Genomic DNA, 27614 nt, shown 5'->3' with positions numbered 1-27614 from the left:
ATACGTTCTTTAAGTGCTTAATATTATATTTTAAATGACATCAAATGGAATTTAAAAAAAAATATCTCGCACAAGAATCTACATAAATAATATTTTATGTACACGATACAGCCTTACTTTCTTGTTGCAAGAAAACCTTCGTTCCGACTCAATTTTTATATTGCATAAATTTCCATTTATTCGTTCATCCGCGAATAGCTATGAATGTTGGGAATGTTTAAAAAAATAAAAAGCTGCTTATCGCACGCCTCGTACATTATAATGGTTCCTTCAGCACTCTCAACATCTGATTTATTCAAAACGCTACTTCTGAACAAGTACATTTGAACATATGGAACATTCATTACTATTTATGTAAGTATTTATATTTTTAATTTTAGATACATAATTTTTTGTACTATTTTTAAATTGTATTAATGGTTACACTACACATTTTCTATATACGAACAACAATAAAAATAAAGAGCATCTGCGTGTATCTTATAAACGGTATAGACCACCGTAAAAGTTTTTTTAAGAAGTATTTATTGTGACAAGTTTTTCAATACAAGTTTTCCTCTTAAAATTTAAGTATTATAAATGAAAATAGTGGGATAAGATTTTATTCACTTATATTTTTATTATATATTTTCTAGTCCTCAACACAATTTAATCGAATTCAAGATAGGAATCTCTGTTAATAATTATTTGCGATCGATCTCTTTAGATTCGCTTTACATATATTTTTTCCATTTCGCGAGTGAATATAGAGGTTGATTAAATCTCGATAGGACTAAATTTTATACGATTGTAAGATTTATTTCTTAAAATCTCAACAAAACTGATTTTCTTTACAATCTATATTATTTTTTAGTGTTGTGTTGTTTTACATATTTTATTGTGAATGTGTTTGCTAAATGAACCGTTTCTTGGAACCATATTAAAACTGCTTAAAAATAAAAATGTGGAGTATAAATATAACGTGGTTTAGTGATTTTTTAAGAGATTTTGGTGCGAGATAGTAATAATTCATTCGTTTAAATTGAAAGTGCATTACATCTTACAATTTGCAGTTGTGTTAGACAAATTGTTTTTAAAATACGCAAAAAATATTTTACTGGATTTATATTTAATGATTGTACAGTAAATCCCAAACCGTTTATTATGTCATATTTTAGAGGGCCTGATAAACGTATTTGATTATTTTTTAGAGTCTGGCAATTTCTAATTCTGAATGTTCTCATCCCACATTTTGTTTATGTAAATGGTGATTTTAGCGCAGAATTATATCATCGAAAGCATGTATTACATTATGCCACATTGTAAAAAGCTGAGAAATTTTAAATAAATAAATGTGCCTCAAAAATAAATGATTTATTATTCGCTGTATTTGTATTATATTAATAACAATATATAAAGAAATACTTCTTCTTGTTTCAGATCGAATTGGTTGATATGCATTATGGATGTAGCGAGGTCGAGTCAGAAGAGCCTCATTTGTTACAAGATCATCTGCAAGAGATAAAAATATGCCACAAAACGTCGAGAGCATGCTTCTTTTTGGTATAGTAATTTTATCTGTACACTTTCGAGTTTGGAGGCGAGTTTAGCGCATTTTTTTGTTAATTATGAACCATTAGATTTTCGAGCAATATTTACGAGCCAATTACGACCACGGTTCGCGAAACGCAAACACCCGATATCCACGATAAACATTACACATAATAGACACAGAAACGTTAGCGTAGGTATGTAAAGTATGGGAGATCAAATAACACGGTTAATTGCAGCTGGTATTGAACGTATAGTTGTAAATTAAATGTTTGCGATATTACGTCAGATTGCACGACATTATGCGGTCAGCTCGTATATCCGATACAAATAGGTCGTATCAATAACCGGTGGAATAGGTTTTATTTGGTTTTGCTGAAACTCAATATTTACATGTCATGAAATGACTGCAAAACGCATAAACTGTAAACGAAATCGAAGTTGGGTTTGTAAATTTGTGTCCCAAAATCTAATCAATCTAAAAACTGATTATATTTTGGGACACGTAAATATTCATATCATTGAATTGAGAGATACATTTTCAATGATACGAATATTTTTTTGTATTGCTTTAATATATGTACTGATCTGTTTCTTTTATACTTTTTTTAAATTTTAGAACGTGACATAAATACATTACCTGATTGGTAAATAAATAAATTATTTAGATTTGCAATAATTTAAAGATTTAGCAGGTAGTAATAATTATTTGGAGTAATCGTGTTCAGAAGAGAATTAACGATGACCTAATTATACACGAAATCGATTTGAACTTAATTACAAAGTAGGACTAAACCTTAATGTAATATAAGTAATATCGTCTTATAATGTTATTTTATATTGTAATAACCATAACTTATTTATTTGTATAGTATATACAAAGACTGTAATGAATAGGTATAAATTTTGGGTGCTTTTTCTTTGCTTGTTAAATATTTGTCTTAAACTTGATTTTTCTTCTGCTAGTATACGCGACAAAATCACAGTTCATTAACATAAGTTCGTCGTCAAAGAGCTCGTTTCACAGCATCGATCTATGAACTGGCCTTTGTGGACAACCCTTATCCAGAAACAAAAATAAAAAAACAGCATATTTTTGATACATTTTTTCTTATGTATATGAAGAAATGAGTAAAGGGTCTTTGTTGTGGCTGATTTTGTATCTTAAATTTTTGATTGTCTTTCAAATAATAATAATATATTAGAAAGAGTTATATTTTTTTTTTTAAATATATATATATATACATGTATTGTATTTACTTTTAGTGGCTATCAAGTAGCGAAAGCTACAAAAGTTTACCAGTACTACCGCCGATCATAGAAACGACAGAGTTTGAGACGATCCTAAAACAATGCCATTCTCTCGGCATAAAAGAATCCATCTTAAAGGATTGGTATGCGAAAGAGGGAGACTCGTATTCTATCGACAAACGAAAGGGTTGGTAAGTACACAAGCCAAGCTTTGTTTTATTTCAATCGTGTGCTTAAAATCAAACGTATAACACACAACTTTTTTCAGGAATTTGAAGGAAGACCGAGAGAAAGTATACGAAGAGAGGAAAGAGGCACAAGACGCGCTATCCAAATGTATTGAAAACATCTTGAAAGACGATAAGTTGGTGGAAAGCTCGACCGAAAAGTACAGCGAGCTACTTCAAAGTCAGATGGAAAGGCACTGTAATTTAGCCATAGGTGAGTTCCTTTAAAATATCCGCATACATACACACGTAAATACAGCTAGTATATTAAGCACAAAATGCTGGAATTGAAACCTAAATTCAAAGTTCTCCATTGATATTCGCCAAGGTGAGCAAATAACGGCGGTTAATTTCAATATGAGGCATCTTGCGGTGGGAGCTTTGAAAGCTTTTCGGAGTTTTATGTGTAAGTAAAATACGTACTCTTGGATATATTCTATATATTATATATTATATATATATATATATAAAAGAACTTGTGATAAATATGCGGGATGTATGTTTTATTCACCCGATTTTCTCTATATATTTTTATCTTAAAATGGCTTAAATGTTATGGTTATTTTAATAATTGATTCACTTTATTAAATAATAAAAAAATAATGGTTCATAAAATATAATACTAGATTAATAACTAATGAAAAATGTTAAGAAACTTCATATCAGGTATAGCTTGAATGAGAGGCATGTCGACAGGATTGCAGTAAATTCAGGTCAAGTTACTAGAGCTAGTTGATAAAGCACTTTCATTAAGCTCGATAGATTTCAATGGCGGTGTTTTAATTACAGCTTTTGATGAGACATTATGATGAAATATTTAATACAAATTTAACATTAAATTTTATATTTACGTAATTATCTATGCTTTTGATAAAAATAAAAAGCTAATATTTTTATATTGTTTGTAATTAATCTTAATTTTCACTTGCTCTATGGTTCGAATATTTTTAATAACATTTTTTATAATATTTTTGTCAACTGGTTCTTTTTCTGGCTCAGTAAAATAATTATAAGTTGAGCAATTTTTCAATAAATTTTTTGGAGAGTAGTTTAATCTAATTACTCAGTTGAATAGGATGGTCATTAATCTGATGATTTTCACCGGCAAATATTTTATCAGCCTGCCGCTTATAAGGTCATATCTTGGTGTCTTCTAAGCCTTCATATAATTTTCTATTACTTATTCTACTTCTTTTATTAAGAATTTTTAAAATGATTTTACATCTAAAGAGGTCCATTTAAAAAAATCGTAGATTTCATTGTCAACATTCTGATTTTTTCACGTGTCTTTCTTGTGAAATGATTTAATTGCATAAAGTAAGTGATCGCCGAAAGCTTCAATCATGTCTCTATCGTCTCTGACCCATTATCTGTTATTGCGTCTGATTTGGAAAGAAAATTATTGAGGGTTTCTAATTCTCTTTGTTACCTTTAAATGCTAATATCCTGTGGACTTTTGTGTGTTTTCTTTTTATTTATTCTCTTGATTTATTTAATTTTGCATTGTCGTGAAATGATTGCTGATTTTGTTTTTAATGTATTTTGAGCAGTTAATTTTTTTTTTTTAATTTTCTAAAATAGGAGACATCTTGTTTATTTTTATTTTGGTAATAAATTACATTTTCCATATTATTACATAAAATATTCATATTTTTAAAGTGTATTAATTGTTTCAATCAAATTCATTTTACAGTGTTAAAACATATTTTGAAATTTCTAAATGGCATACCCTAAAAAAGAGCAGCAAACGTTAGTGCGTATCTTTGACGCTTGATAAATTGGTTTAATTTCCTCGCGAAAGCAAGAAAATTTCCTCTTGTTCTTTTGCGCCCTGCGACAAAAAGTTGTAATATATGAGCCTTCCGACGCGGAAAATTCCAAAATCTCCTAACGACACCCCCCGTCTCGAGATCAACCCTTAATTTATTATCATCGTCGCGCACACAAATACCGGAATAATCAAATTATTTTAAAATTAAAGTTGAGATCAATAGACCAGCAAGGGAATTTCACTTTATATAACTGAAATGAAATTATATATTTTCACAGTAACGAAGCTCTCGCGTAATGTAGGTAGGAGTGCTAACTTCATTTCCGACATCTTATGACGTTTTATGTGCAGCTGAAATGAAATGTTCACTTCCTTAGATTCATACGCCATTTACAGACTAGTACCTACGCTTCTATGAACTTTATAGGGTGCTTGGAAAATTTTTGAAATGCCACTTTTAAAACACCAACAAAGTAATCTTAGAAAATGCAACTAAATATATTATATTATTATTAAAACTCAACTTGATTTAATTTTAAAATTATTAGCATAATATATGGTACACAATAAAACATTGATATTTGTTAGGAATAAAATCTTTATTCATTAAATGTATGTTAAACAACATCTGTTATAAAATCACCACTACACATGTCAATTATAATGCCTAATGAGTCTAATAACTTTACAACGATAGTAATATATATATTAAGCAAACTATTATTTAATTTAGAGCTGCTGTTGTGAAGAATGTGTAACGTTAACTCATCGTAGTGCGTATTTATGTAAAAATATGTGCGTTACTCATTTCCCGTTTCTAACAATTAGAGCAGTTTTAAAATATAATATAAGCAAAACAGTATTGACAGATATATAGCAATAATTAAATGCATTAAAGATTTATTTGTATTTTATTTTATAGAATAAATTGGGGAAAGCAATGCTATGAACGCAACACATATGTACATTCATAATCGCTTAGACTTTTATGTTTATTTTATTTATGTTTAAGACAAACACCGCTATAATTATATATTTAAAATAAAAACATTCACTTTTTAAAATAAGATAAATTTAGATTTTTTCATTAAAATCGCATTAGCCTAAGGTGCTGCTGCTCCTTGGTCCCATCAAACGAATTAATGGCCCCGAGTGAAAATATGCACGGTGTAAAATGTTTTCGTTCAAGCTTTCGTGACGTATAAGAGTGTTTTCCTTTAGTGAAAATAAATTTGCTTAAGTCCATTACCCAAAAAAAAAAAAATATCGCTCATTTTGTTCCGAAAGTTGACTTATGTCGGTCGGTCCGCCTATTTCTTTCCCTTTTTTCTTTTTGTTCCTATTTACAAAAAAAAAGAGATATAAACCTTGTACAGGCGTTCGCCCGACATCGTTATTAAATTACGGCAGAAAATGTCTTTTTAAAAAGTTCATCTGTAGGAATGTCGTTAAAAATTAAATTAATTCGGAAAGGTCTTAATTAATGCGTACACACACACATACACGATGTAATATGGAGCTTTTGTATTTATATATTCTACCGCATTGCCGGCTTTTCTTTTAATACGCTTTAAATATCTTATTTTGCATACTTATTTTTTTACAGTGGCGAATTGCTCGAACTTTTCTTAGGAAAAGCCTCACGGGCATATGGATAAAAACAAACGCCTTTATTAAAATTATTTTGTCAGTCTAAAATATTACTTGTTGCCTTTTATATTAAAAAATAATAATAAAAAAATATATATACATACTTGTTTGTATACAGGATACTGCATATTAAAGTCATTCATATTTTGTCTTATTTAATAAATTAAATAAATAAACAATACCATAACCAAAGTTATATAAGGAAATGTATTTTCAGTCCTAGCTGGTTCAAAGTGAAAAACAAAGCATCTTAATGTATAGTCGATGTAAGGTTTTTAAACGGAATTTCGCCTTATATTACTGCATAAATATGAGCAGACTAATTCTGACTCCTTGACAAATCCTGGGATATTTAGGCGGCACTGAAATCCTGTTATTTTTAATAAAAAAATTCTAGTGCTGCAAGTAATTGCGTCGATATATTTGCGTTAAATATAGAAAGTTGATTTATAGGTTTCGCTACCTGCTCGAAGAATCGTTTTTTTCTGTTTGTGAAACAATCGCTGTAAATCTGCATATGAATAAAAAATGTTATTTGTATATAATTATAAGCCTAGAAAAAAATCTTTAAGAACAACAATAATTTAGGATGTATGGTTTTGCACTACGCTAAACTTTGTAGTCATTTTTTTAAAACTTTTTAGTTTATATTATTAAAACTTACCTAGTGCGTGTATTTTTGTTTTCTCGATAAGTTAGGCGTGACATATTTTATTGTCATGTAAAAGTTTGTGTTCTCTGCACGTTTGCTGAAATATTTTAATGACTAATCACAAGTGCTCAAAACTTGTCATAAGCATACAAAGGTAGTAGCGCTCGACATGACAGTATCAATTTAATAACTTCCACGGTCTTTGTCTCTTCTTCAGATAATTAAACAATCTTCTCCGCCAATTTGTTTCTCTTTGACATTGTAGGGTGTGATCTTGGTTATAAATAGAATTTTACGAATAAAACTGAACATATTAAATAAATCATTTTTAGTTTTATTCGTCACTAAAGTTGATAAAAATGACTTTAAGAAACATAAATAAAAGGTTAATACTTGTATTGGTTTTCATGCTTAATATATAGATTAATAATACGAAATTTTTGTTCAACTTTAAAAGGATTTGATGTAAAGGCACAGACATAAGCTTTTAACAAATTTTAATTTTAAAACGTCTTCTATGAACAATACTTTATAAATTTTATATTTAACATATTATCTCGTAATATATTAATACAATTTTCTCAATTTTTTAATTTGCAATAATTCATCATATTTGTACATATAATATTATCATGTTATTATTGTTATATATTTACAAATAAAAGACTGTCAATTGGAGACCGAAAGGGGTAATAGATAAACTGGTAGGAACAAGATAAAGGGTGAGGGTCACCTTTCTCTTGTTCCTTAGAAGCTCCCAGTATGTTATTGTTTTCCTCCGCGATATATTTTCAAAGGACTAAAGTAATTTCTTTATTCATATTGCCAAAAACTATTCTTAGATTTAAAGCTCTTCCCAGACATAGGTTTTATTTCTCTACTAAAAATAACAGCACTACATTTTAAATGCGTCCACCTTTAGTATCTCTTTAGCCCATAGTATATTTTGAACCATATACGAATATTATTAAAACGAAAGATTAAATTAAAGACATTATAATTTATATTACTTTAAATCTTCGTCAGCTTTGACATTGCTCATTTTACCATATCCATTATTCCCCTTACCTCGAGCTCACATCCGCCTTAATTCGTTAATAATGAGCTTATATTAACAGATTATATTTATATATATATATGTATATTTTTGAGGTAGTAATAAAGCTTACAAAAATTGTAAATTAAATATAGTTATTTTTATTTTATTACACAACAACATACATCTGATTATGTTTTTTTTAATGCTGCTTTTTTCCTTTATTTTGATTTCAATATATTTGTTTAAGAAAGGCAACGAGATTTGCTAGTTCTCCAGAATTATTGATATCCAATTTTTGTAAAACTTTTGTCGTGGTATGGTAAATTCGGATACTCGAAATGTACATCTAGTTGCGAGTTGTTTTTTCGTTTGTATAAATTTCTCTACTTTTTCGATATTAAGTGTGTCGATTATCGTTTTCAACAGACTTCCGTCTGATAAGTACATGCCATTAGTGAAACATAGTTTTTAAAAGAGAACGTTAGATGGCTGACATCATTTCCGAGATAGTTTGAGGGCTTTTACATTTAAGGTGCCTCTGAATAAAATTTACTCTCTTTATAAAGCTCTCTCTATAATACATACATTTTTGAAACTCGCTTAAAGTTTACCTCATTTCAACTAAGCGAACTTATCTATCTCACTTCATATGTTAATGTAAATCATAGATATTTATAATATTAAAGAACGACTTTTCAACCGCTTTTTTATTTTCGGACGAAACTAAAACCAAACTCAATATAGTCTTTGAATTTCAGACTAAATAGAAATCTAAACATTATTTAAATTTATTTTTATATGCATTTATATCAATATAAGCATAATAAATCTATATTAAAAATTTAGTTTAATTGACTGTCTTGAATATGTATATGTAAATAGTACGTTATTATTTTTTCATTTTAATAATAAAAAATCCCTTGCTTATAATAAATTATTGCTATGTAATACATCCCTAATTGTGTTATTATTGTGATCTATGGTTTCGGGCAAAAGAAATGTTAAATAATATACAATCATATCAAAGAATGTCTTAAATCAGCTAAAGTAATTCGAAATTACAAAATAGAATCCATCAATATTTTTCTGCATGAAAAAGCTGATATTATGGAGAGAATAAATAGTCATTTCGGTCAAAAATAATCCGAGTTTAGCTCTCATAATTTATTGATGTTTTTATTCTAATAAAATATATTACTTATTTTTTGTCAGTTACGATTTTCCGAAAGAATGATAAAGGAGTGCGTAGAAAATTGTAAACTTGTTTGTTCAAATTACGACATATTTAAAAAATATATGATTGATGATTGTGATGTTTATGTGACTGAAGTGAGATTTATATATATTATATTTTAAAAATTGCATATTTTATTTATTATTTTAGCAGCAGGTATAATTAAAATAAGCACTTAATGAGTAGCAAAATTTAAAGAAATGTATTTGCCAAAAAAATGCAAGGCGATACATAATAATCAGCAATAATCAAAAGGAGCAGAGCAATCCAAAGACATTCTCAATAACCGCCAAATAGAGGCCAAGCGACGCAACGCAGATCGCATACTCTCTTAGTCTCTTGGTGACTGCCGGACAATCAACGCGTAATAAGCAAAAAAACATGTTGGATGAAAGTTGCTGATGTGATTTTTAAATAGAAAGAAAAAATCGGATATTTTATTGCAAGCTTATGATAATTCTATATTTGGTATTAAATCACGAATACAAATTAGTATTGTTTTCATTGCATCAAAAAAATACAACACTTATTTAATCGTATGTTCAACTCAAAACAAAGAAATGCCAGTTATTACTGTCACATTTTTATATTGAATTTCTAGTTTAAAGTAATTGATAATTTTTTGACGATTCTAGTCAAACGAGAAACAGTCGTTCTTTGTATCATATAATTAAAAGCAAATGTCATTTGTAGCTCGCACTGACAGTTTTATAAATATTGTATTTTTAAGTTATAAAATTGAAATCTACAATAGAAATCCTTATTACAAGCATATTTAAAAAATTGAACAAATAAACTGTGTATGTTTTACATCGTTTAAAAATTTCTCATAATATACTGTAACTTTTAATATTTTAATGTTAGTTTATGGTTAGCCTTTGCACTTATCTAGGCTGTATATATGTAGATAGATATATTGTCTGCTCTTATTTGATCACGATTGTGGTGTACCGATTAACGTGGGCTTTGTGTAGCGTAATTTGAAATTTAATGAAATTTTCATTAACAATATAACTATCAGCCACAAGCTTCTGATACATAATATTACAAAACTGTATTTGCATGATCGGATGTTTTTGGCTCTGTGAAAAAGTCGAACGTTCTAGGGGGAAAATAAGACGTGATGTGTAAACAGAGCGAGCGAAGCGTGACGGATAGCGCAGAGTGGTGATACAATTTCGCTGCGTAAAAAAATGTAAATGTATGGCACGGCGTAGTAGTCGTTATAGTAGTAGGGCTTTCCTATTCGCCCTTTGTGTATTTTTTTCAAGCATGCGGCAAAAGCTTGGAAACGCGCAATAGCGATTTTTGCGGCAGATTTGGTTCGACGCGATGGTAATAAAATGCGAAATCTATGTATTCTTTTGCAATTATGACTTGAACGCTGGGTTTTTATCGAGTTTATTTGCCCCAGAAATCTTTTTAATAATAACCATTGCTAACATTTTATGCATCAAAAAAAACAAGTAGCAATAAAGTACATAGTAAGGCCTTAACTGTATATCTGATTTGATGTAATTTATACTTTACTAGATATACCAAGTTGTTGTTCGTTAGTAAGACAAATTATGTAAATACGTTAGATATAATCGTTATCAGTAAGTTTTAAAAATCAAAAAGAGATATTTAGAAAGAATAGTAAAAATAAAAGCGAGGTATTTTAATTGATTTTCAACTACATCATTAATCATCCAAATTTTATTGAAAATTCTACGCGCGTTGGGTGCTAAAAAAGCAATCGAATGACTATAATATTAAAACTAACTTAATTGACGCTCACTATAGTTTCTATAATATGTTTTGTGCTTATCTGTATCTTTACATATCTTAAAATTTAATAATAATTTAAGTTATGTATTCGGTCAAAGACAATTTTATTAAAGCGAATAAATAACTTCAATAAAATTCAGCAATTTTATTAAAGTTATGAATTCACAATAATTTCGCAATGTTAATGTGCTAAATGTATTATAATGAAGTTATTGTAATCATTATGGTTACATTACGGTACATTATTCTAAGAAACATTAAAAATATAAAACTATTAAAATATAATAGCGAGAAGTTATTAATTGCAAAATAAGTACAAGTTTAAAGTATAATTGCTATTTATATTAATAATAAAAAAATATAAATTACCACATATATATTAATAAATTTAAATGCCACTCTCAGGTGGCGAAGTTAAAATAGGCGATCATGGAAGTTGAGTTGTATTATTGTCGGCTATGATTGTCGCGATGTGTTCTCTTCGATCCACTAATGGCTCTCGTGTCGCTGCGGTCTCATGGTTTGTCTTTGCTGCTTTGACTCCATTGTGTTTCTTCTGTTTCTCTGCTTCTTTTATGATGCTGGTTTGGCTGCAAGGTCACACCCCTCGGCCTCAAAACCCAAAAAAAATCCGATACATTATTTGGCCGTACAACAAAAAAAATGCTAGCAATAACAATTATTAAAATTTATGACAAAGTCACAAATTTACTAAAAAAAACTATTGGAAAATTATATCATGGGTAGTACCATTTAAAATAGTTTTCAATCACCGATAGAAATATTATTGACAAAATATGTATTAAAAAACCTTCTGCTCTTACAATTTTTGTAATTAAATCACTATACTAGATTACCGACAGATAATATTTCTTTCGAACCTCAGCAACATCTTTCAAAAGCTCAACACAACAAACAAATTTTGGCTTGTAGAGATTTAAATTCAATTATATTCATAATCCGTCTTTAAATTTGATTGTTGACTATGCAGATAATGTGCTCTATGTATTTTGTGATATTTTAAACATTATTACTTAAAATTACGAAAAAACACATTTTTTCCATCGTTTGATTTTTGATTTGGTTTTTCTTATATGATATATGCAAAAACTTCCAAGCGATTTTATAAAAAAAACATCTTTCACTATTTATTAGGAAAAAAATATGTGTTCTCTATGATGTGTAAAATAATAAAAGGCATATCATACAAAAATTATAAAAATAATAATAAAAAATCGTCTATTAAAAAAATTGTTTCTAAAAGTGCACAGCCAATTTTTTAATCCGTCGTAGTTTTGCATAACTAATACATATAGGCCGATATTTGGCCATAGTTATTTTAAAGGTTAAAAAACTATTTCCACAAACAAATTAATTTTTTTTAAAACAAAATGCCAAGGTTTATGATTAAACATTCTTCTGTTGTTTAATAGTATTACATTTTTCAATTAATGTGTCTTACATTAACGTATATATTTATTATATTACAATTTATTATTCTTTAATTTTTTCTTAAAAATAAAAGTGTTTGCAGCTTAAGGTTAGTTTTTAACGTTTATGTTTGGATTTTACCTATATTTTATTTGTAAGAGTCAACTTTAAATTAATACATTTTATAATATAGATACGTAATAATTAATAATACAAAATGCAAATAAAATATATTTTATTTATATATCTATATATTTATATATTTATGTGGGATGCTATAATTGTTACCTATACCTATAAGGTTTATATCATGTAAGTTATGACCTAGCACGATTTTAATTAATCACCTCAATATTCATCCATGAAATTAAGGATAGCTAGGGAAACATAATCTGAAATGATCGATTAGAATCATTACTTAGATATTCCAAGCACGATTTAATATTGAAAAAATGAGGGCTTATGTAATTTCGAATCAATATATAAGTAATGTCTTTAACTGTTTTATCGTGGCTAAGTTTTATATAATTTAAATTATAAACTAAAATTAGATTCTTATAAATAGATTAAAAACAATATGCTCATAAGCTTTATTTTGTTATGTCAATATTCATGACCAAATTCAACATAAATATAAGCTTCATCTCCAGTGAAATAATTAGCATTCATGTCTGGTTGAATAACGCATTTTTAAAACCCTTCGCCAGTAACTCGAACATCCGTTGTGGTCAGCCTAATACAAAATTTAAGAGAAGGAGAGAACTCATTTAACCAGAAACGTATTCAGGATGTCGATATTGTTACCTCAGCTATTCACGAAAAACACGAGCTTTTGACTAAATCGCAAGGTCTTTTGCGTTTGTAAATATCGGCACGGGTATTTCCGCAACTGACCCGGTATGCTTTAAATCAGCGGCATTCAACATATTTTCTTTTAATTAAAAAATGAAATTTATTTAGAACTGAAAGAAAAAAATATTAATTATTATGGAGGATTGAAAAAATATTTTTTATCAATACGAATGACATCCAACTTATTTATTTTATTTTGTTGAAAGCAAAAATTTGCTTTCGCGTAAGGAATTGTCTTTTTAGATAAATTCATATATTCTTCCTTTAAGTCACACAAAAGTATTTTATTTATCGAGATTTGTATATTCTAAATTAGAAGGATCTTCTGGCTTTTCGTTATCATTAAAAGGATTAATAGTTATTCTGATTGATATATTTTATACAGGACAGCATTAATTTGTTGTCACTGTATTTTTTATAAAATATAATACATTATATCCATTAAATTTTTTTTGTTTCACAGTTTCCTAAAATATTAAATTTTCTTTTTCCAGACAGTGTTTATTTTTTTTTATGAAGAAAAATAAAAACAGCGCCCAATGAATATAGCCTCAAATAAGCAATGTTACTCAACCATTTACCATTCTTCTTCAGGATTTACTGGTTCTTTTATCGTGTAAGAATCTGACAAAAACTTATTCGGGGTACGGCCATCTAATTTAAATATGCAACTAGCTAATACTTGTGTTATTTTAATCATAACTTTACATTAATTAATATAATTTTTCAAAGGATACTCATGAGCCATGAGGGAGGGGAGAGAAAACAAATTCCCGGGGCCCTTTCTCCTTGAGGAGCCCGACTCTGGAAAGAATCATAGCAAGAATATATTTATTAAAAAATTAAAAACCGACCTCAAATAATGAATCTGAACTAAACTACAATTGTTTAGGATGTATAATATATACTGGTGTATTTCAGGTATAAGTTTCTTCAGCCCATTTTATACATACAATAATAGGAGTGGAACATTGCCTTCAAAAGTACCCACTCACTTTCTTGGTAGTACTTTTACAATAAACATTATTAATCAAAGGGACAGATTCTAGTTTTTGCTGCGACTCTATAGTTTTATTAAAATTCTATTAAATTATATAAATTTATTATTTTTATATATTGTTTTATCAGTAATTTGCCATCTAGATTTAATGCCGCAAAATAAATAAATAACACAATCAGTTTTATGTGGTTATTCCCAAAAGAAAATCTAGAAGAAACAGTTTATCATTTTAATAAAATCATATTGGTATACATTTTCACCAGTAGATATATATTATCTGGCAGGTATTATATGATTTAAACTTTTCTATATGTAGTAATATACATATATATATTTACCAACTTATCATTATTCATTTACATCCGATGTATAAATGTTACAGTGAATGTGTATTTTTTGCTAAAGTAATATTTTCGCTTGTTAATCCACCTACATTTTCCCTAGTTGATTTATATTTCTAATAGTGAAAATATAATTTAACTGATAGGCGGTAATTTGCTCCTCTAAAATATCTATGAAGCTCAGTTTGACTGTTTAGAAACGTTCATTTGCTGTTTTAAAACTAATTATAGTTTTAGAACTTTCATTAGGTCAAGTCCAAAATACAAACTAAGACAATTCATCTCTCAGGTGGAAATAAGCGGAAGAATTGGAGACAGATATCGCATCTCACATATTGCTCCACAGTTTGTCTGCATTTCGATTTTATACTATGTTTTGAAAATATTATAGCTATTCTTACCGATATTATTTTGGTCAATAAGAGAGCGCGAAAACTATTATCACTCCTCAGAAGGCAATAATTCACGTCAAAAGCAATAAAATCGTGTCGGCGCTTTCGCACTGAAGGCGCCGACACGAGAAGAGATAATAATGCAAAAAATAATGCGGCAAAATTTGGTTTAGATGTGCTTTATTCGATTCTCATTCGTAATATTGTTATAAAAAGTCTATATATTATATAAACACTTGATATTTGAGCGTTTTCACCGCGATGGCAAGCCCTGGACTAGAAATTCACTATGTAGAAACACTGAGCAGCAAAGAAAATACAGCTAATTTTCAGATAAATATTATGAGTTTATATTTTTAATAATTTTCAATGCCTAATTAAAATATTTCGCATAAAATATGTCGCATTGTGGCTAATTTTTATATTTATTTTTAGTTTAGAAAGGACTACCTCGTACCTAATATTATTTTTGTTATGAGGCCCGGAATCATTATTTTCCCAGGGCGGCCCTGGAAATAACACAACTTTTGAGCTCAAAATATTTTGCTACATAAGAAACTCTGAATGAGACTACATTTATTTGTTGACAAGTTTTATCATTTAACATATTGTTAACAACGTTTTTAATGTATGGTTTTGTAAGAGTTTCGTAAATTGTATGCGCAAAACAGTATTTTACTTTCTAAGAATCTATTGTTATCCTTTCATTATCAGACAATATTTTTAACGTGATTTTTGCTTTTTGTTTAAATAATAAACACCTCTAGGAACGGCATTAAAAAACATATATATTAAACTTCTTAAATTAAACCTTGAGGTTCAGCGGAACACAAGTTGGAAACTGCTGACTGAGATATATAGTACATACGCACATCTATCTACAAGTATTTGCACTGAAACACACAAACACACTTGCATACGCTTATATTGAAAAGGTAGATGAATTTATTTGACATTTAGATTCAGGGAAAATCCACAGAGGCGGATAGACTAAATCTTTAAAAACGATAAATGATATACATATCACATGTTTGATGTATGTAGATACGTTTATTGACACTTTTAGTATAAAATAAAATAATTAATGCCAATTTTCGACTATAAGTATATACAGAAAATACTCAAAAGTTATAGAAAAAAATAAATATAGATTATTTTTATTATAATGAAAATGTTTGATATAAAAAGTTATATATATTTTACAACTAAGAGCTTTTATTGTCCCAGCCTGTATAAGCAAAAAGTGTTTATGTCTATGTGAAATTATAATTAAATTTTATTTCGTGCTGCTTTATAGCCCTACATCAAAAATTTGAATGGTTATCTGAATTTTTTTATTCGAGGGGAAGAATTCGCAATTAAAAGTTAAAGCAATGCAGAATTTGAGTTCCGTTCTTTATCTTTATAAATAAGAATACTTCATAGACGTTCTCAGATATATAGTTAAATAATAATTTTATATAAATGTTATCAAATTTTTCAACCGCGTGATTTTATAAATAATAATATTAATAGAGTTTATATCATATTACATAACTAATTATTGATATCTGAAGTATCCCATTATAACGGTTTTTGGGGTGTTATGACGCAAATTTTATGGTTGAATAATTTATATTTGTAACTCAATAACCTAAGCCGCACCTTGTGTTGTGCCCGTGTAAACTATATTTGCTTTACAATCGTGCATTTAAATATATCATATCTTAATTGAAACTCCTCGTTAATATTATATTTTACATTGAATAAGATTATGTAATTAATAAACGTTCGAGAATATTCCCGGGATATGTACATATACGATAATGTTTTCTAGAATTCATGTTTATATTTTGTAGAACAACAATAATTCAATTAAAATCAAACAAAGTTATAGTTAAAATCACAGCTCTTCAACTATAAATAGCAATCGAGCAATATGTAGATATTTGGCTCTGTAGCTGGTTTCCCCTAACTTATTTTATATTTATATGTAATTATATACATGTACTTTTTATGTAAACTATACAACACTCTGTATTTTTTATTATAAAATAAATGTTGTCGTCCGTCTCTTTATCGCGGATTATCCATGAAAATAATGTCGCGTCGTTATCCGGAGGGCTAATGGTTTGCCTCGAGTAGCACTTAATCCCTAAGGACTTATTTGGATAAACACTAGTACCGTGGATAGCCAAATCTGGGGTATCCTTTCATTGCCTTCTAATTCTGGTTTATCTCGTGTCTGACATACTACCGTCGCCGGCTTTCGGTTACCTTAGTTAGTTTACTTAGCTATAATATTATCTGTTTACTTACGACGTAATAATACTTTCACAGATCTTATTCAATCGGAAAAAGAGACCGACAGGGGAGCTCTTGTCGTGATGAGGGAATGGATAAATCCAAAAGAAGCCCAAGAAGATGGATTACTCGAAAAATTAGCAAAGAAGAGACTATCCAAATTAAACGATCGATTGAAAGCTGCTCTTCTGGAGGAAAATATTATTTATATAAAGTGAGTATTGATTATTTATTTTTTCTGGCGTAATAACTGTATTGTTGAATTTTATTGCTCCTGGCAAAATTGAACTTGCTCTTAAATTTATCAAATCTCTACCCTACGGTCATTTTATATCGGTAGCAAGACATTTTCAAGAGCTACATAGGCCCCAAAGCATACTTATTCTCACAGCCGTACTATTTAAAGGCTCTGGGCATAGAACTTCTATTATTTTATTATTTTTTAATAACACTTTCACTTACGTTTAATAATATATGTTGACAGTTTAACTTAAATTATTTATTAAATTTCACTTAATGGATATTAAAAATAAAATTGTAAATATTTTATGTAGGTATTAGGGATTCTGAAGTCTCTGGTTTTTGTAATTCCCGGAACTCGAAACACAAATTTCCGGGAATTCCCGGTACTCGAAGATAGGTAGAGCCAGACCATGCTTTTACGCTATGAGAGAAGCGGTTTCTTATCTTCCATGCTCTGAAGTTTGTCGGCGTTCTCTTGTCTCAAATCTGTACAAACTCAGTGAGTCTAAGTTGAAGAGCTTTTATATACATGGCCCCTACAGAGAGAAATTTAGGGCTCACGCGCTTTCACGATAAATTCCTAGTCTGGGTATGACTGTTGCGTTTGTGTCACCTGCGTCGCTTAGCAGTTTTTAGACGCAGTTAAAATTTAATAATTATGATGCAAATACTTTTGCTATATATGACCGAATTGTGCTAGTGCGGTATGACAAAGACATCCTGACCTATTAGCGTTCTGCTTTTCAAATATACTGCATATGTCTATCACAAAGATAGCTTTAATTTTATGGCATGTGTTCTAAAAACTGTATTATCTGGAATGACAAAATATCTAATGACCTGCTGACGTTTATTACCTACTATCGTATTATTCAGATTCTCACGCTGATGCCCGAACTTTTCAGTAAAACTAAAAGCTTTAAAAATTGTATTGTTAAATTAACTGTCGCCGATGAACGCTGATAAATTATAGGTGGTTCCCAAAGTATCATATTAAAGAGTCTTATCCATTGATTTTCGTTATGCCTTTTGCTTTTAGTATAAGCATTATTTACGATACGATAAATTTATTTGCTGTTCATCGTTAAGATTAACCTTAACCTTAACCATTAACCTCCGGATTCTTTTAGACTTTTAATCCAACCCCAAATAATAAACACTCAGCGAATATAATCTGCGGCGCTTTATATGAAATAAAATATTAGCTCATGTTAAGTGTCTTATGTATTTGTTTAAGGTCGTTCTTTAAAACTATTAATGAGCATTATCTTGTGTTCACTAATCAACATAAAACTCATTAAACTACTATATATTGTTATAAAATATTAAAGAAAAAATATCTAAGGTTAAAATTTAATTACGTCTTACCCCATACAACTTTATTGATGGTAGTATTTGTATATATGTTTATACAAATGTATTTATACCCAAAACAATCAGAGTGCGATCTGTGCGCAGTTTTCCGTCAAAAGCGGCGTTGTTGAATAATAAAGAGAATTTTCCCTCCGCTTGACGTCGGAACAAAATGGCCGACGGATTCTCATTAATAACACAAAACTTCGTCTTGAATTCACATTCGGTGGGTTGAAATTGGACCCTCCAAAATACGACCGAATCTCGTTTCCTGCCCGATGTACGTGCAATCGGCCAAAAACAAATCACTTAGATCTGTATAATAGTGCTTCGTTAAGCGCATTACATTATTACATTACCTATCATAGTATCCGTTGATAAGACGATGGGGACGCTGTGAGAAATTCTTAGGCAATATTCATTTGAGCAAGAATATTATTTAACAAATATTTTATATACTAAAAAAACTCTACATTATCAATATTTAAATGCATAAAATCATTTTTTTAATTTGATTTATTTACCGATAAATGTTTTCCAAACAAAGGGTAAATTTTATAACAAACATATCGTATAAATGTCAATTGTTTTGATGTTTGTTTTAAAAAAACATATAAGGTTAACTCGATATTTCGGTTTGTCGATGTTGCTTTATATTGTTTTTGATATATCTCCATAGTTATTATATTGCTCTTTTAAATCAAATATTGTCTTTCGAGTAAATCTTTTGTATCTCTAATTTTACGCTAGAATATTTTATTGAAGTCGTGTACTGAATTATTTTATAATAGATACTAAAAATATAGTCAACCAGGTGTAATTGAATAAATGCCTTTGTTTTTAAAAATATTCAGTAGCGTAAAATTTGCTGTTTTTTTGAGTGTCAGTTAAATGCATTTATAGAGTTTTGTCAACTATATATAAATTTGGAAAATGTTTCGATTCCACATTTATATAAATAGGAAATAGGTCAGACAAATCATAACCAATCCTCAATGACGTGTTTGTTAAAATAAATGCCGTTACTTTCATTAATGAAACTTTGTTAAAACTATGACGATAATATCAGTACTAACTATAGTGCTAAAGTAGAATTATAACATTTTTGAAAATCAATTTTAATTAAATCACAATTAGCCAAGTAATAAATTGTTAATCTAACAATTAATATTTTCTCTTAATATCAGTTATTTATTACTGCTTTAACCCGCTTATGGCTTCTATAGATGGCATAAAAAAAATCGCCAGTATGCAGTGGACATCTAACCTTTGAGATTTTCTAAAGATATAACCTTCTCCCACCTCTCGGTCTATTTTTAATTCCATTTGTATAAACTGTTTGAGGCTTTGATGAAAAATATTCCGATAGCCCCCTTTCCACATTGTCTGCATTTTAATTATTTTTCCCATCTATAAAGTGTTGCAACGATCAAAATACATAGTTGTAGAAAGGAGCAAGTTCTGGAAAATAATGTATATGAGATAAAACCGTGCAGACTTTTATTTATTTTTCGCATTGTCGTGTAACGATAACAACTATTCGAATTATGTTGGGAAGTACATGCTTTTTTACTTCCTCGTGCACAATCTATCTGTTATTGTTTAGCTAGGTTTATTAGTTTGATAATGCACAATTCCTTAGCAATCTTAGCATACACAAAAAATAACATTTTGTTTTATTGATCCCTAACTTCGATCTAGGTTTTGCTACTTGACTTTTTTATAACTACTGTCTTCTTTGACGATTGTTGTAGTATTACACCCATTTCTCATATCCGATTATAAATGATCGAGAAAAGGCGACCAGCGTTAAGATACAGCAGCTTTTGCAATAAGTTTTTACAGACTTTTGAAATTCTTTACGCGCTTTTGTCCTGCGCGCAATTGTTACCGCACTAGTTTTAACATTAAAAAGGCGCATCTTCTCGCGCATTAAAATTCTCTTTTAATTAAAACAGGCATTTTCTTAGAAAATATCCTAGACAGAACACATATTTTACCTTTAATCAACCAACCATGTTTTTAAGCGATCTCCGCAACAAAGATAATTGTGATTTTCAGCAAAGCAACTATTATTTACTTCTTGTTATATAATCATTCACTCGGTATGATTATTAGATATTGGTTTATAATAAAAGTGTTCCCAAATAATTTTTTGAAGAAGACATACATATATTTGGAACACAGGTGCACGTTGAATAGCATATTTTTATGAAAATGTATCAAAAACAACGTGTACCATAATAAGCTAACGGAAAAATAATATCAGTATGACGCGTTTATAAAATTTGTACTAGCGTCGAAACAGTTTTTCGCATATTATGCTATACTTATTTTAAAATAATTATTAATAAAAAAGTTTTAACTGCTTACTGTATTCTGTGATTAGTTTGATCAACTATTGTTATATTTACATAAATGGATCGAAAAGCGGTTCTTCTGAAAGAGTACTAATATAAATATAACATTAATCATCGTCAACGCCACTGAATAGAAAATATTTTAAATATTTATTTTTTTCATAAATATGTATACTATATGTATTAACCCTTTGCACTCGTATATTTTTAAGTTTGCGTAATGCTAATTCGTATTTAATTTTAGGATTTTTTTAGCAGTAAAAGTAAAATAAAATTTATACAGTATAAGTACGATATTTTTTTAGTATTTCAAATAAAAATAAATTTTTCAAATTTAAAAAAATAGTATAACTTTGGGTTTGAGAACACTAGGAGTGTGACTTCGTAGCTAGTGAAGTGCTTAGTGAAATCTAGTTAGAGTTTTATTATATTATATTATATTATATTACAATTGCGACAGACGATAAATGGCGAGATATTTTCTCCGAGCGGTGGGGGAGAATCTGGCGCAGGGATGATGTCCGTGAGAGGTTCTCAAAGCTACAGTATAGCGGAGGATGATACCACAAGTGACAACTGGGAGAAATGCTTAGCAGAACCAGTGTAATAAAAGCTGAGAAATCAGCCAATGGTGATAATCAAGATGGCCTGTTGCTGTTTGATGAAACAATTTTTATTTGCACTTTTAAAACTTAATCAGTAAAAATGTAAATATTAAAAAATATATCGGTAACCTAATACGTGCTAAAAGCGTAATAAACGACAAGTGTATTTATTTTTCTAATATAGTGAAAATTCTTCACCAAATAGACCATAAAATATAAAATAATGTTATTGCATTGAAAAGTGCCGTCAGGTTGTGAAATCTACTACCAGAAAATAAAAGTTTACAAGAACGAAAAAACGCAAAAAAGGACTGTATAAAATAACTTAATCGCAACTGGTCTAGACATCAAAAGTATGCAGAGCAAGGAACCTCCTCCATATCGATCATCTTATATAAGCGCGTAAATAATGTATATCCGTCAAGAATTTTCATGGAGAACTTCCACTAGATACTCTTGATTTTTGGAACACACAAAACTTTATTCGAATCTCACTAAGCATCGACAAAGATTTAAAAGACAGCCGATTTCCACTTTACTTCAACCCAGGTATAGATACAGTCCTAAATATACCTGTAAATCTTTAGAGACAATTAGATTTTACAATTTAATTACACAGATTGCACGGAATTCAATACGAATAACTTCGCTATTTATATGAAAAATAAACACGTGACCGTTCGATGTCTCTTCTTTTCTCTAATCTTTTGTATGATACGCTTAAGCATTTGCAAATTATACACCATCAGAATGTTGAAATTGTATTTTTATCACATTAAATAACACAAATTTCCTTATTTAAGGTATGATTCTACCATTCAAGACATACTACATAAGTTCATATCATGACATATTAAACAAACAAGGTGATAATGAATCATTTCCAATCATGGAAGTTTAGAAAAACGTAACTATTTTATAGTTAAAACATTTTTTTATTATAAAAATCATGAATAAGTATTCATATTTTAAAATATGCCCGAATTATGTTTTGAGTATGGTCCTAAAAAGTAACTATGCAATGTTTGATTCAGATCGATTAAGGAGTGTTAGATTGTATGTATACAGTGTATAAAATATATATGTATGTTGATCAAATGTTGCTGAAAATATTTTTATTTGGATTTTTTTACTTCTAAAGATGTCCTTGGAGGGAAGGAGCGACCGACCCAGAAGAATCAGGCCAGGCGAATTACTTATCGGAACTAAGGGACGAAGTTCGCGGTGCGCTGGAAAGGCTCATTGAAAAAGATCTCAGCGGAGAACCGGATTGCGGCAAAGGGAGGAAGAAAACGATTCAGGTGAGTTTCATGGGAATTGCCGATAAAATTTTCGACGCGAAAAAAATATAATCCTTTCACCACCGACAGCCAAAATGAAATGAAATCTCTGCGGTAATCTAATATATTTCTCGTTATGGTATATACGTATACGTATTCCATAACTTGAATGCGCGGCTCGATGACGCACTTAGATTATCGCAATTAAGATAGGCCTCACGCGACGACTCAAATATTGACTTTTCACAAAATACTCTCGCAGTTCACCGGATTTTATCTAGAAATCTAGGTTACTTAAAAAAAATCAATCGTAATTTTTTAAAATAAAAATTAGCGAAAAGTTAACTAAGAAATATATATTTCGATGTTAATAATTCAGATCACCTCATATTAGTTTATCGCTGATTTCCATAATCTCTTTAATTAATTTATTAATTTTACATAATCTCTTTGGTTGATTAACTAATGTCTTGCTATAGTACTAATACACGAATTGGCATATAATTTAGGTAGTAGTAAAACTATTATATGCACATTAACATACATACCATACCATCCCAATAGATTATGTCAAAAATAAAGTCTGGGTAAATAATTATTCTAAGCCCCATGATAAAAAAAGCATATTATTTATTTTTTACCGTCGAAATAATTTTTTTTTAATAACTATTAACATGTGTGAGTTAAATGGATTTATTTAAAAGGATGTGTGGTCATTTTTTTAATATTTTCATTTTATCAAGTTTCATAGTATTTTATTAAATGACATGCATTTTTCTGGCCATATTTAAGGGGATCCTGATCTGTTTAGAATCCATTTTTTTCCTCTGTGAGATAAATTGACTTAGTTTTTATTTTGGACTTTCATTATGAAATTATTTTTAGAACTTTCATTGAAATGAACGGTTCGCAACTGTTAGATTGAGTATCATTGATATTTTAGAGCAGCATATAATTTCACCAGTTAAAATATTTTTTCCCTAGTAGAAATATATATCTATTTATGAAAGTGTATTTGGAATCACTAGTGAAAATATAACTTTACTGAAAAATACACATTTACTGGTAAATTTATACATCGAATGAAAATAAGTAATGTATATGAAATCATATAATTTTACTAGCATTTGCCAGATAAATTATATTTTCACTGTTAAATAAATACGCCGCTAAAAATCTACGATTTCACTGAAATGATATTTTTAAAAATATTTTTGTGATAGATTTAAAGACTGTTTTTCTTAGATTTTTTTTGAGGATAACACGAAAATTTCTGGTTTAGAATCATGGACAGCCTTTCAGCTTTTTTAAAGTGGGGGCAAAAATAGGCCTTTCAGTGCTTATTTTACTTATTATTTTAATTTAATTAAGATTCTTAGTATTTCATTGAATGACATGCATTTTTTTTTGGCAAAATTATTTTTTTTAAATATCATTTCAGTCAAATCAAACCAGTGAAAATATAATTTATGTGGCAGGTAGTAAAATTATATGATTTCATATACATTATTTATAATAATATAAATTACTGAATGCATTATTTATTCCTTCTGCTCCGATCTATAGAAACATTAAATTTGTATAACTCAGCTGGTGTTGCTTTTGATTCTTTGCTGTTTCTTGGCTTCTTCTTTTTTCAGTTCAAATACCTGAATTTACTGCAACCCATTTTCAAAAAGTAATAAAATAAACAATAATTTGCAAATAAATGTTAACACAAATGAAGCCGCATCAAAAAAATACTCTCTGTTCCTTTGATTAATACTGCTTATTTTAAAAGTACTATCTAGAAAGTTTGTGCTTTTGAAGGCAATGTTCCACTCCTATTATTTTTTTAAGTATTTATAAAATAGGCAAAAAATTCTTATATCTGAAATACGTATATCGCAAACAAGAGTCGGTCCCCTCAAGGAGAACGGGCCCCAGGAATTTATCTCACCTCCTCCCCCCCTCTTGGCAAGCCTGATTAGCAATAAATAAAACACCGTAACATACTCATTTTACTTCTGTACCTATTTTTTAGCAGTAAAAAAATTTGCGTCTAGTCCATTTTTTAAGATAGATATCATCTATGAGTTAAAGAAGCTCATTATTAAAAAAATTTAATTTTTGATATGTACGTCCTAGCTCATTTTAATTAATCATCACGAAATTAAAACACCAGAGTTAATATTGGATTTGAACCCATGTTTTTCACGTGGTGTTTATCTACTTACTATTCCTAAGCATTCTGTCATTTACATTACAAACAAATATAAATTATATTTATATTTCAACAATTGCCATAAATATTAATGAAATAAATTGATATTTAAATTTAAATATAAGATGGATTGTTAGAGTCATAACGTTGCGCCGAAAAATCTTTCCGAACTCAAGTTAACTTTTAACGATTTAGAGGCGAGCCTGGTTTGATTAATCTGAATCGTTTCTTGACTAGACATGGGTTATTCGTTTCATTATTATATTTCGTTAACTTGAAAAACTGTTAAATAACTACACGTGTATTGCGTTTAAATAGGATTTGCAGGTTTTGCTACCTCCTCGGAAAAATTCTTTTCGCTGACATTTTTTATTATTTTTTCAGTTATTCTGATAGAACGTATTTTTTCGTTATTTAAACCGTGCCAGTTAGCAATAAATACCGTTATATAAAACATTAAATTGTGCAGAAAAGAAACTTTAGGTTCATATCAGAATGTGATTATTTTTATGCTTAAATAATTAGTAATGATATTTTCGCGCAATATTAAACATTAGAAAAAAAATGAACAATAACAATAATTAGAATCACGTGTGAATAATATTTTATATAAATATCGATAATTTTTTTAACTATGTGTAATGTTATTTATTTAATATTAATAGCAGTAATAAAGTAAGCTTTTAATATTAGGGAAAATAAATAGCACATATTCAATTCTGTCATAACGTAGTAAAAATAAATTTTAGATATTGGCGAACGCGCTGGCTCTGACACTATCAATATGTTATCGGTTATTTATTGATTTTCGTCGGCTTAAGAATTTCACAAAAAGTATTCCAACATATATCATACTTAAATTCAAAGATTGGTTATTCTGAAATATCATATTGTAAAAATATGTATTTTTAAGACATAAAATATAGCTATAATAAGTATAGATTTATTAATTATAAAATTAATGAAAGGCAAATAAGAAAGAGAAAATTTTCTTTCAACACCGCTTGAGAAATCGATCTACAAACAAACGTTGATTGATTAATAAAAGTAAAGAACTTTGGCTAAAAGTCATTGAAATTTCTGTAATTGAAATTGATCAAAGTCGTTTGGCAAATGTTATTTTTTCCACTCGCGCTAAACTTTCTTAATAAAACTTTACGCTTCGAAATTCTTCCGAATGTAAATATCTACCCGAATCGTCGGTGATTAACTTAGGATCGGTCACTTTTTTCTGTTTACGTTTCCCAATATTTTCAACAACAAAAAATTGATCGAACCCATCCATGGACACGATTGAAATTCGCATCACGTATGAAATACGTTCGTGGGTGGAATACAAATAGGTAAATTGTTTGCAAGAAAAGCCGCGGCAGGGAAATGTTTAATATATTAAATAAACGTGTGCATCGTAGACGATTAAAAAATATCTTTCTCCTCGTTTCTTTATTAAAGAAATGTATTTAATAAAGTAAATTATAAATTCATTGTAATCATTTATACGTTGGTAACCAATTTTCCGCGTAACACGTAATATTTTTGACTTAAATAATTCGGTCATGGATACACATACAGGTCAACATTAAATAGAGACGAATTGAATCGTAAAAGTAAAACGGTTAACGTTTTTATTCATTGTCCAAGATAAGGCTCATTAACGTTTTGCCCTTTTCGAACATAAAAAACCCTTCCAACGCATACACATACAATATTACACATTTGTACATAACCGAATGAAAAGCGGCTTCTATTTTTTCCGTCTAAATTCGCGTTGAATTTTTACTTCAAAAACCTACCTCGAGGGTTCGTTTACACAGAGGCACAAAGATAAACGTTTTTAACAATGAAAATTAAAACGATCAAAGACCGACGAATAATATGGGTATTTTCCCCATAACGAGCGATGTAAAATATTCATTGCGGAATTCATAAAAAAATGTTTTATTAAGATTAAATATTTTTATTATATTGCAAAATGTATTATTTGCGTGCTATTTTTTATATAAACATTTTCATTGAAATAAAAAAATCCCCCTAACGCAATAAAAAATAATAAGTGTAAGCTATATTCAAAATATAATAATTACTTGTATTGTAATTATTATTAATAATTTTAAATTAATATATGTTTCAAACTATTTTTGCAAATA

The 27614-nt window shown here is 28.9% G+C and overlaps 1 protein-coding gene across 3 annotated transcripts in view; it reads left to right on the top strand.

The window, feature by feature from the left end:
* Positions 1-27614, top strand: part of LOC148228376 (protein qui-1) — a 171159-nt gene that overhangs the window by 74805 nt on the left and 68740 nt on the right. For all 3 annotated transcript variants that reach the window (XM_088200422.1, XM_088200423.1, XM_088200424.1), the window contains exons 4-8: positions 1420-1542; positions 2797-2972; positions 3050-3222; positions 17460-17637; positions 23126-23285. In XM_088200422.1, the coding sequence (XP_088056548.1) occupies positions 1420-1542; positions 2797-2972; positions 3050-3222; positions 17460-17637; positions 23126-23285 (810 nt within the window). The remainder of the gene's footprint in view (positions 1-1419; positions 1543-2796; positions 2973-3049; positions 3223-17459; positions 17638-23125; positions 23286-27614) is intronic.

This window comes from Plectrocnemia conspersa, unplaced genomic scaffold (genome assembly GCF_051122295.1).
Source record: "Plectrocnemia conspersa isolate PC_06_02 unplaced genomic scaffold, ASM5112229v1 ptg000012l, whole genome shotgun sequence".
Lineage (NCBI taxonomy): Eukaryota > Metazoa > Arthropoda > Insecta > Trichoptera > Polycentropodidae > Plectrocnemia > Plectrocnemia conspersa.
The sequence above is the reverse complement of the archived record's forward strand: the minus strand, read 5'-3'. Positions and strand labels throughout refer to the sequence as shown.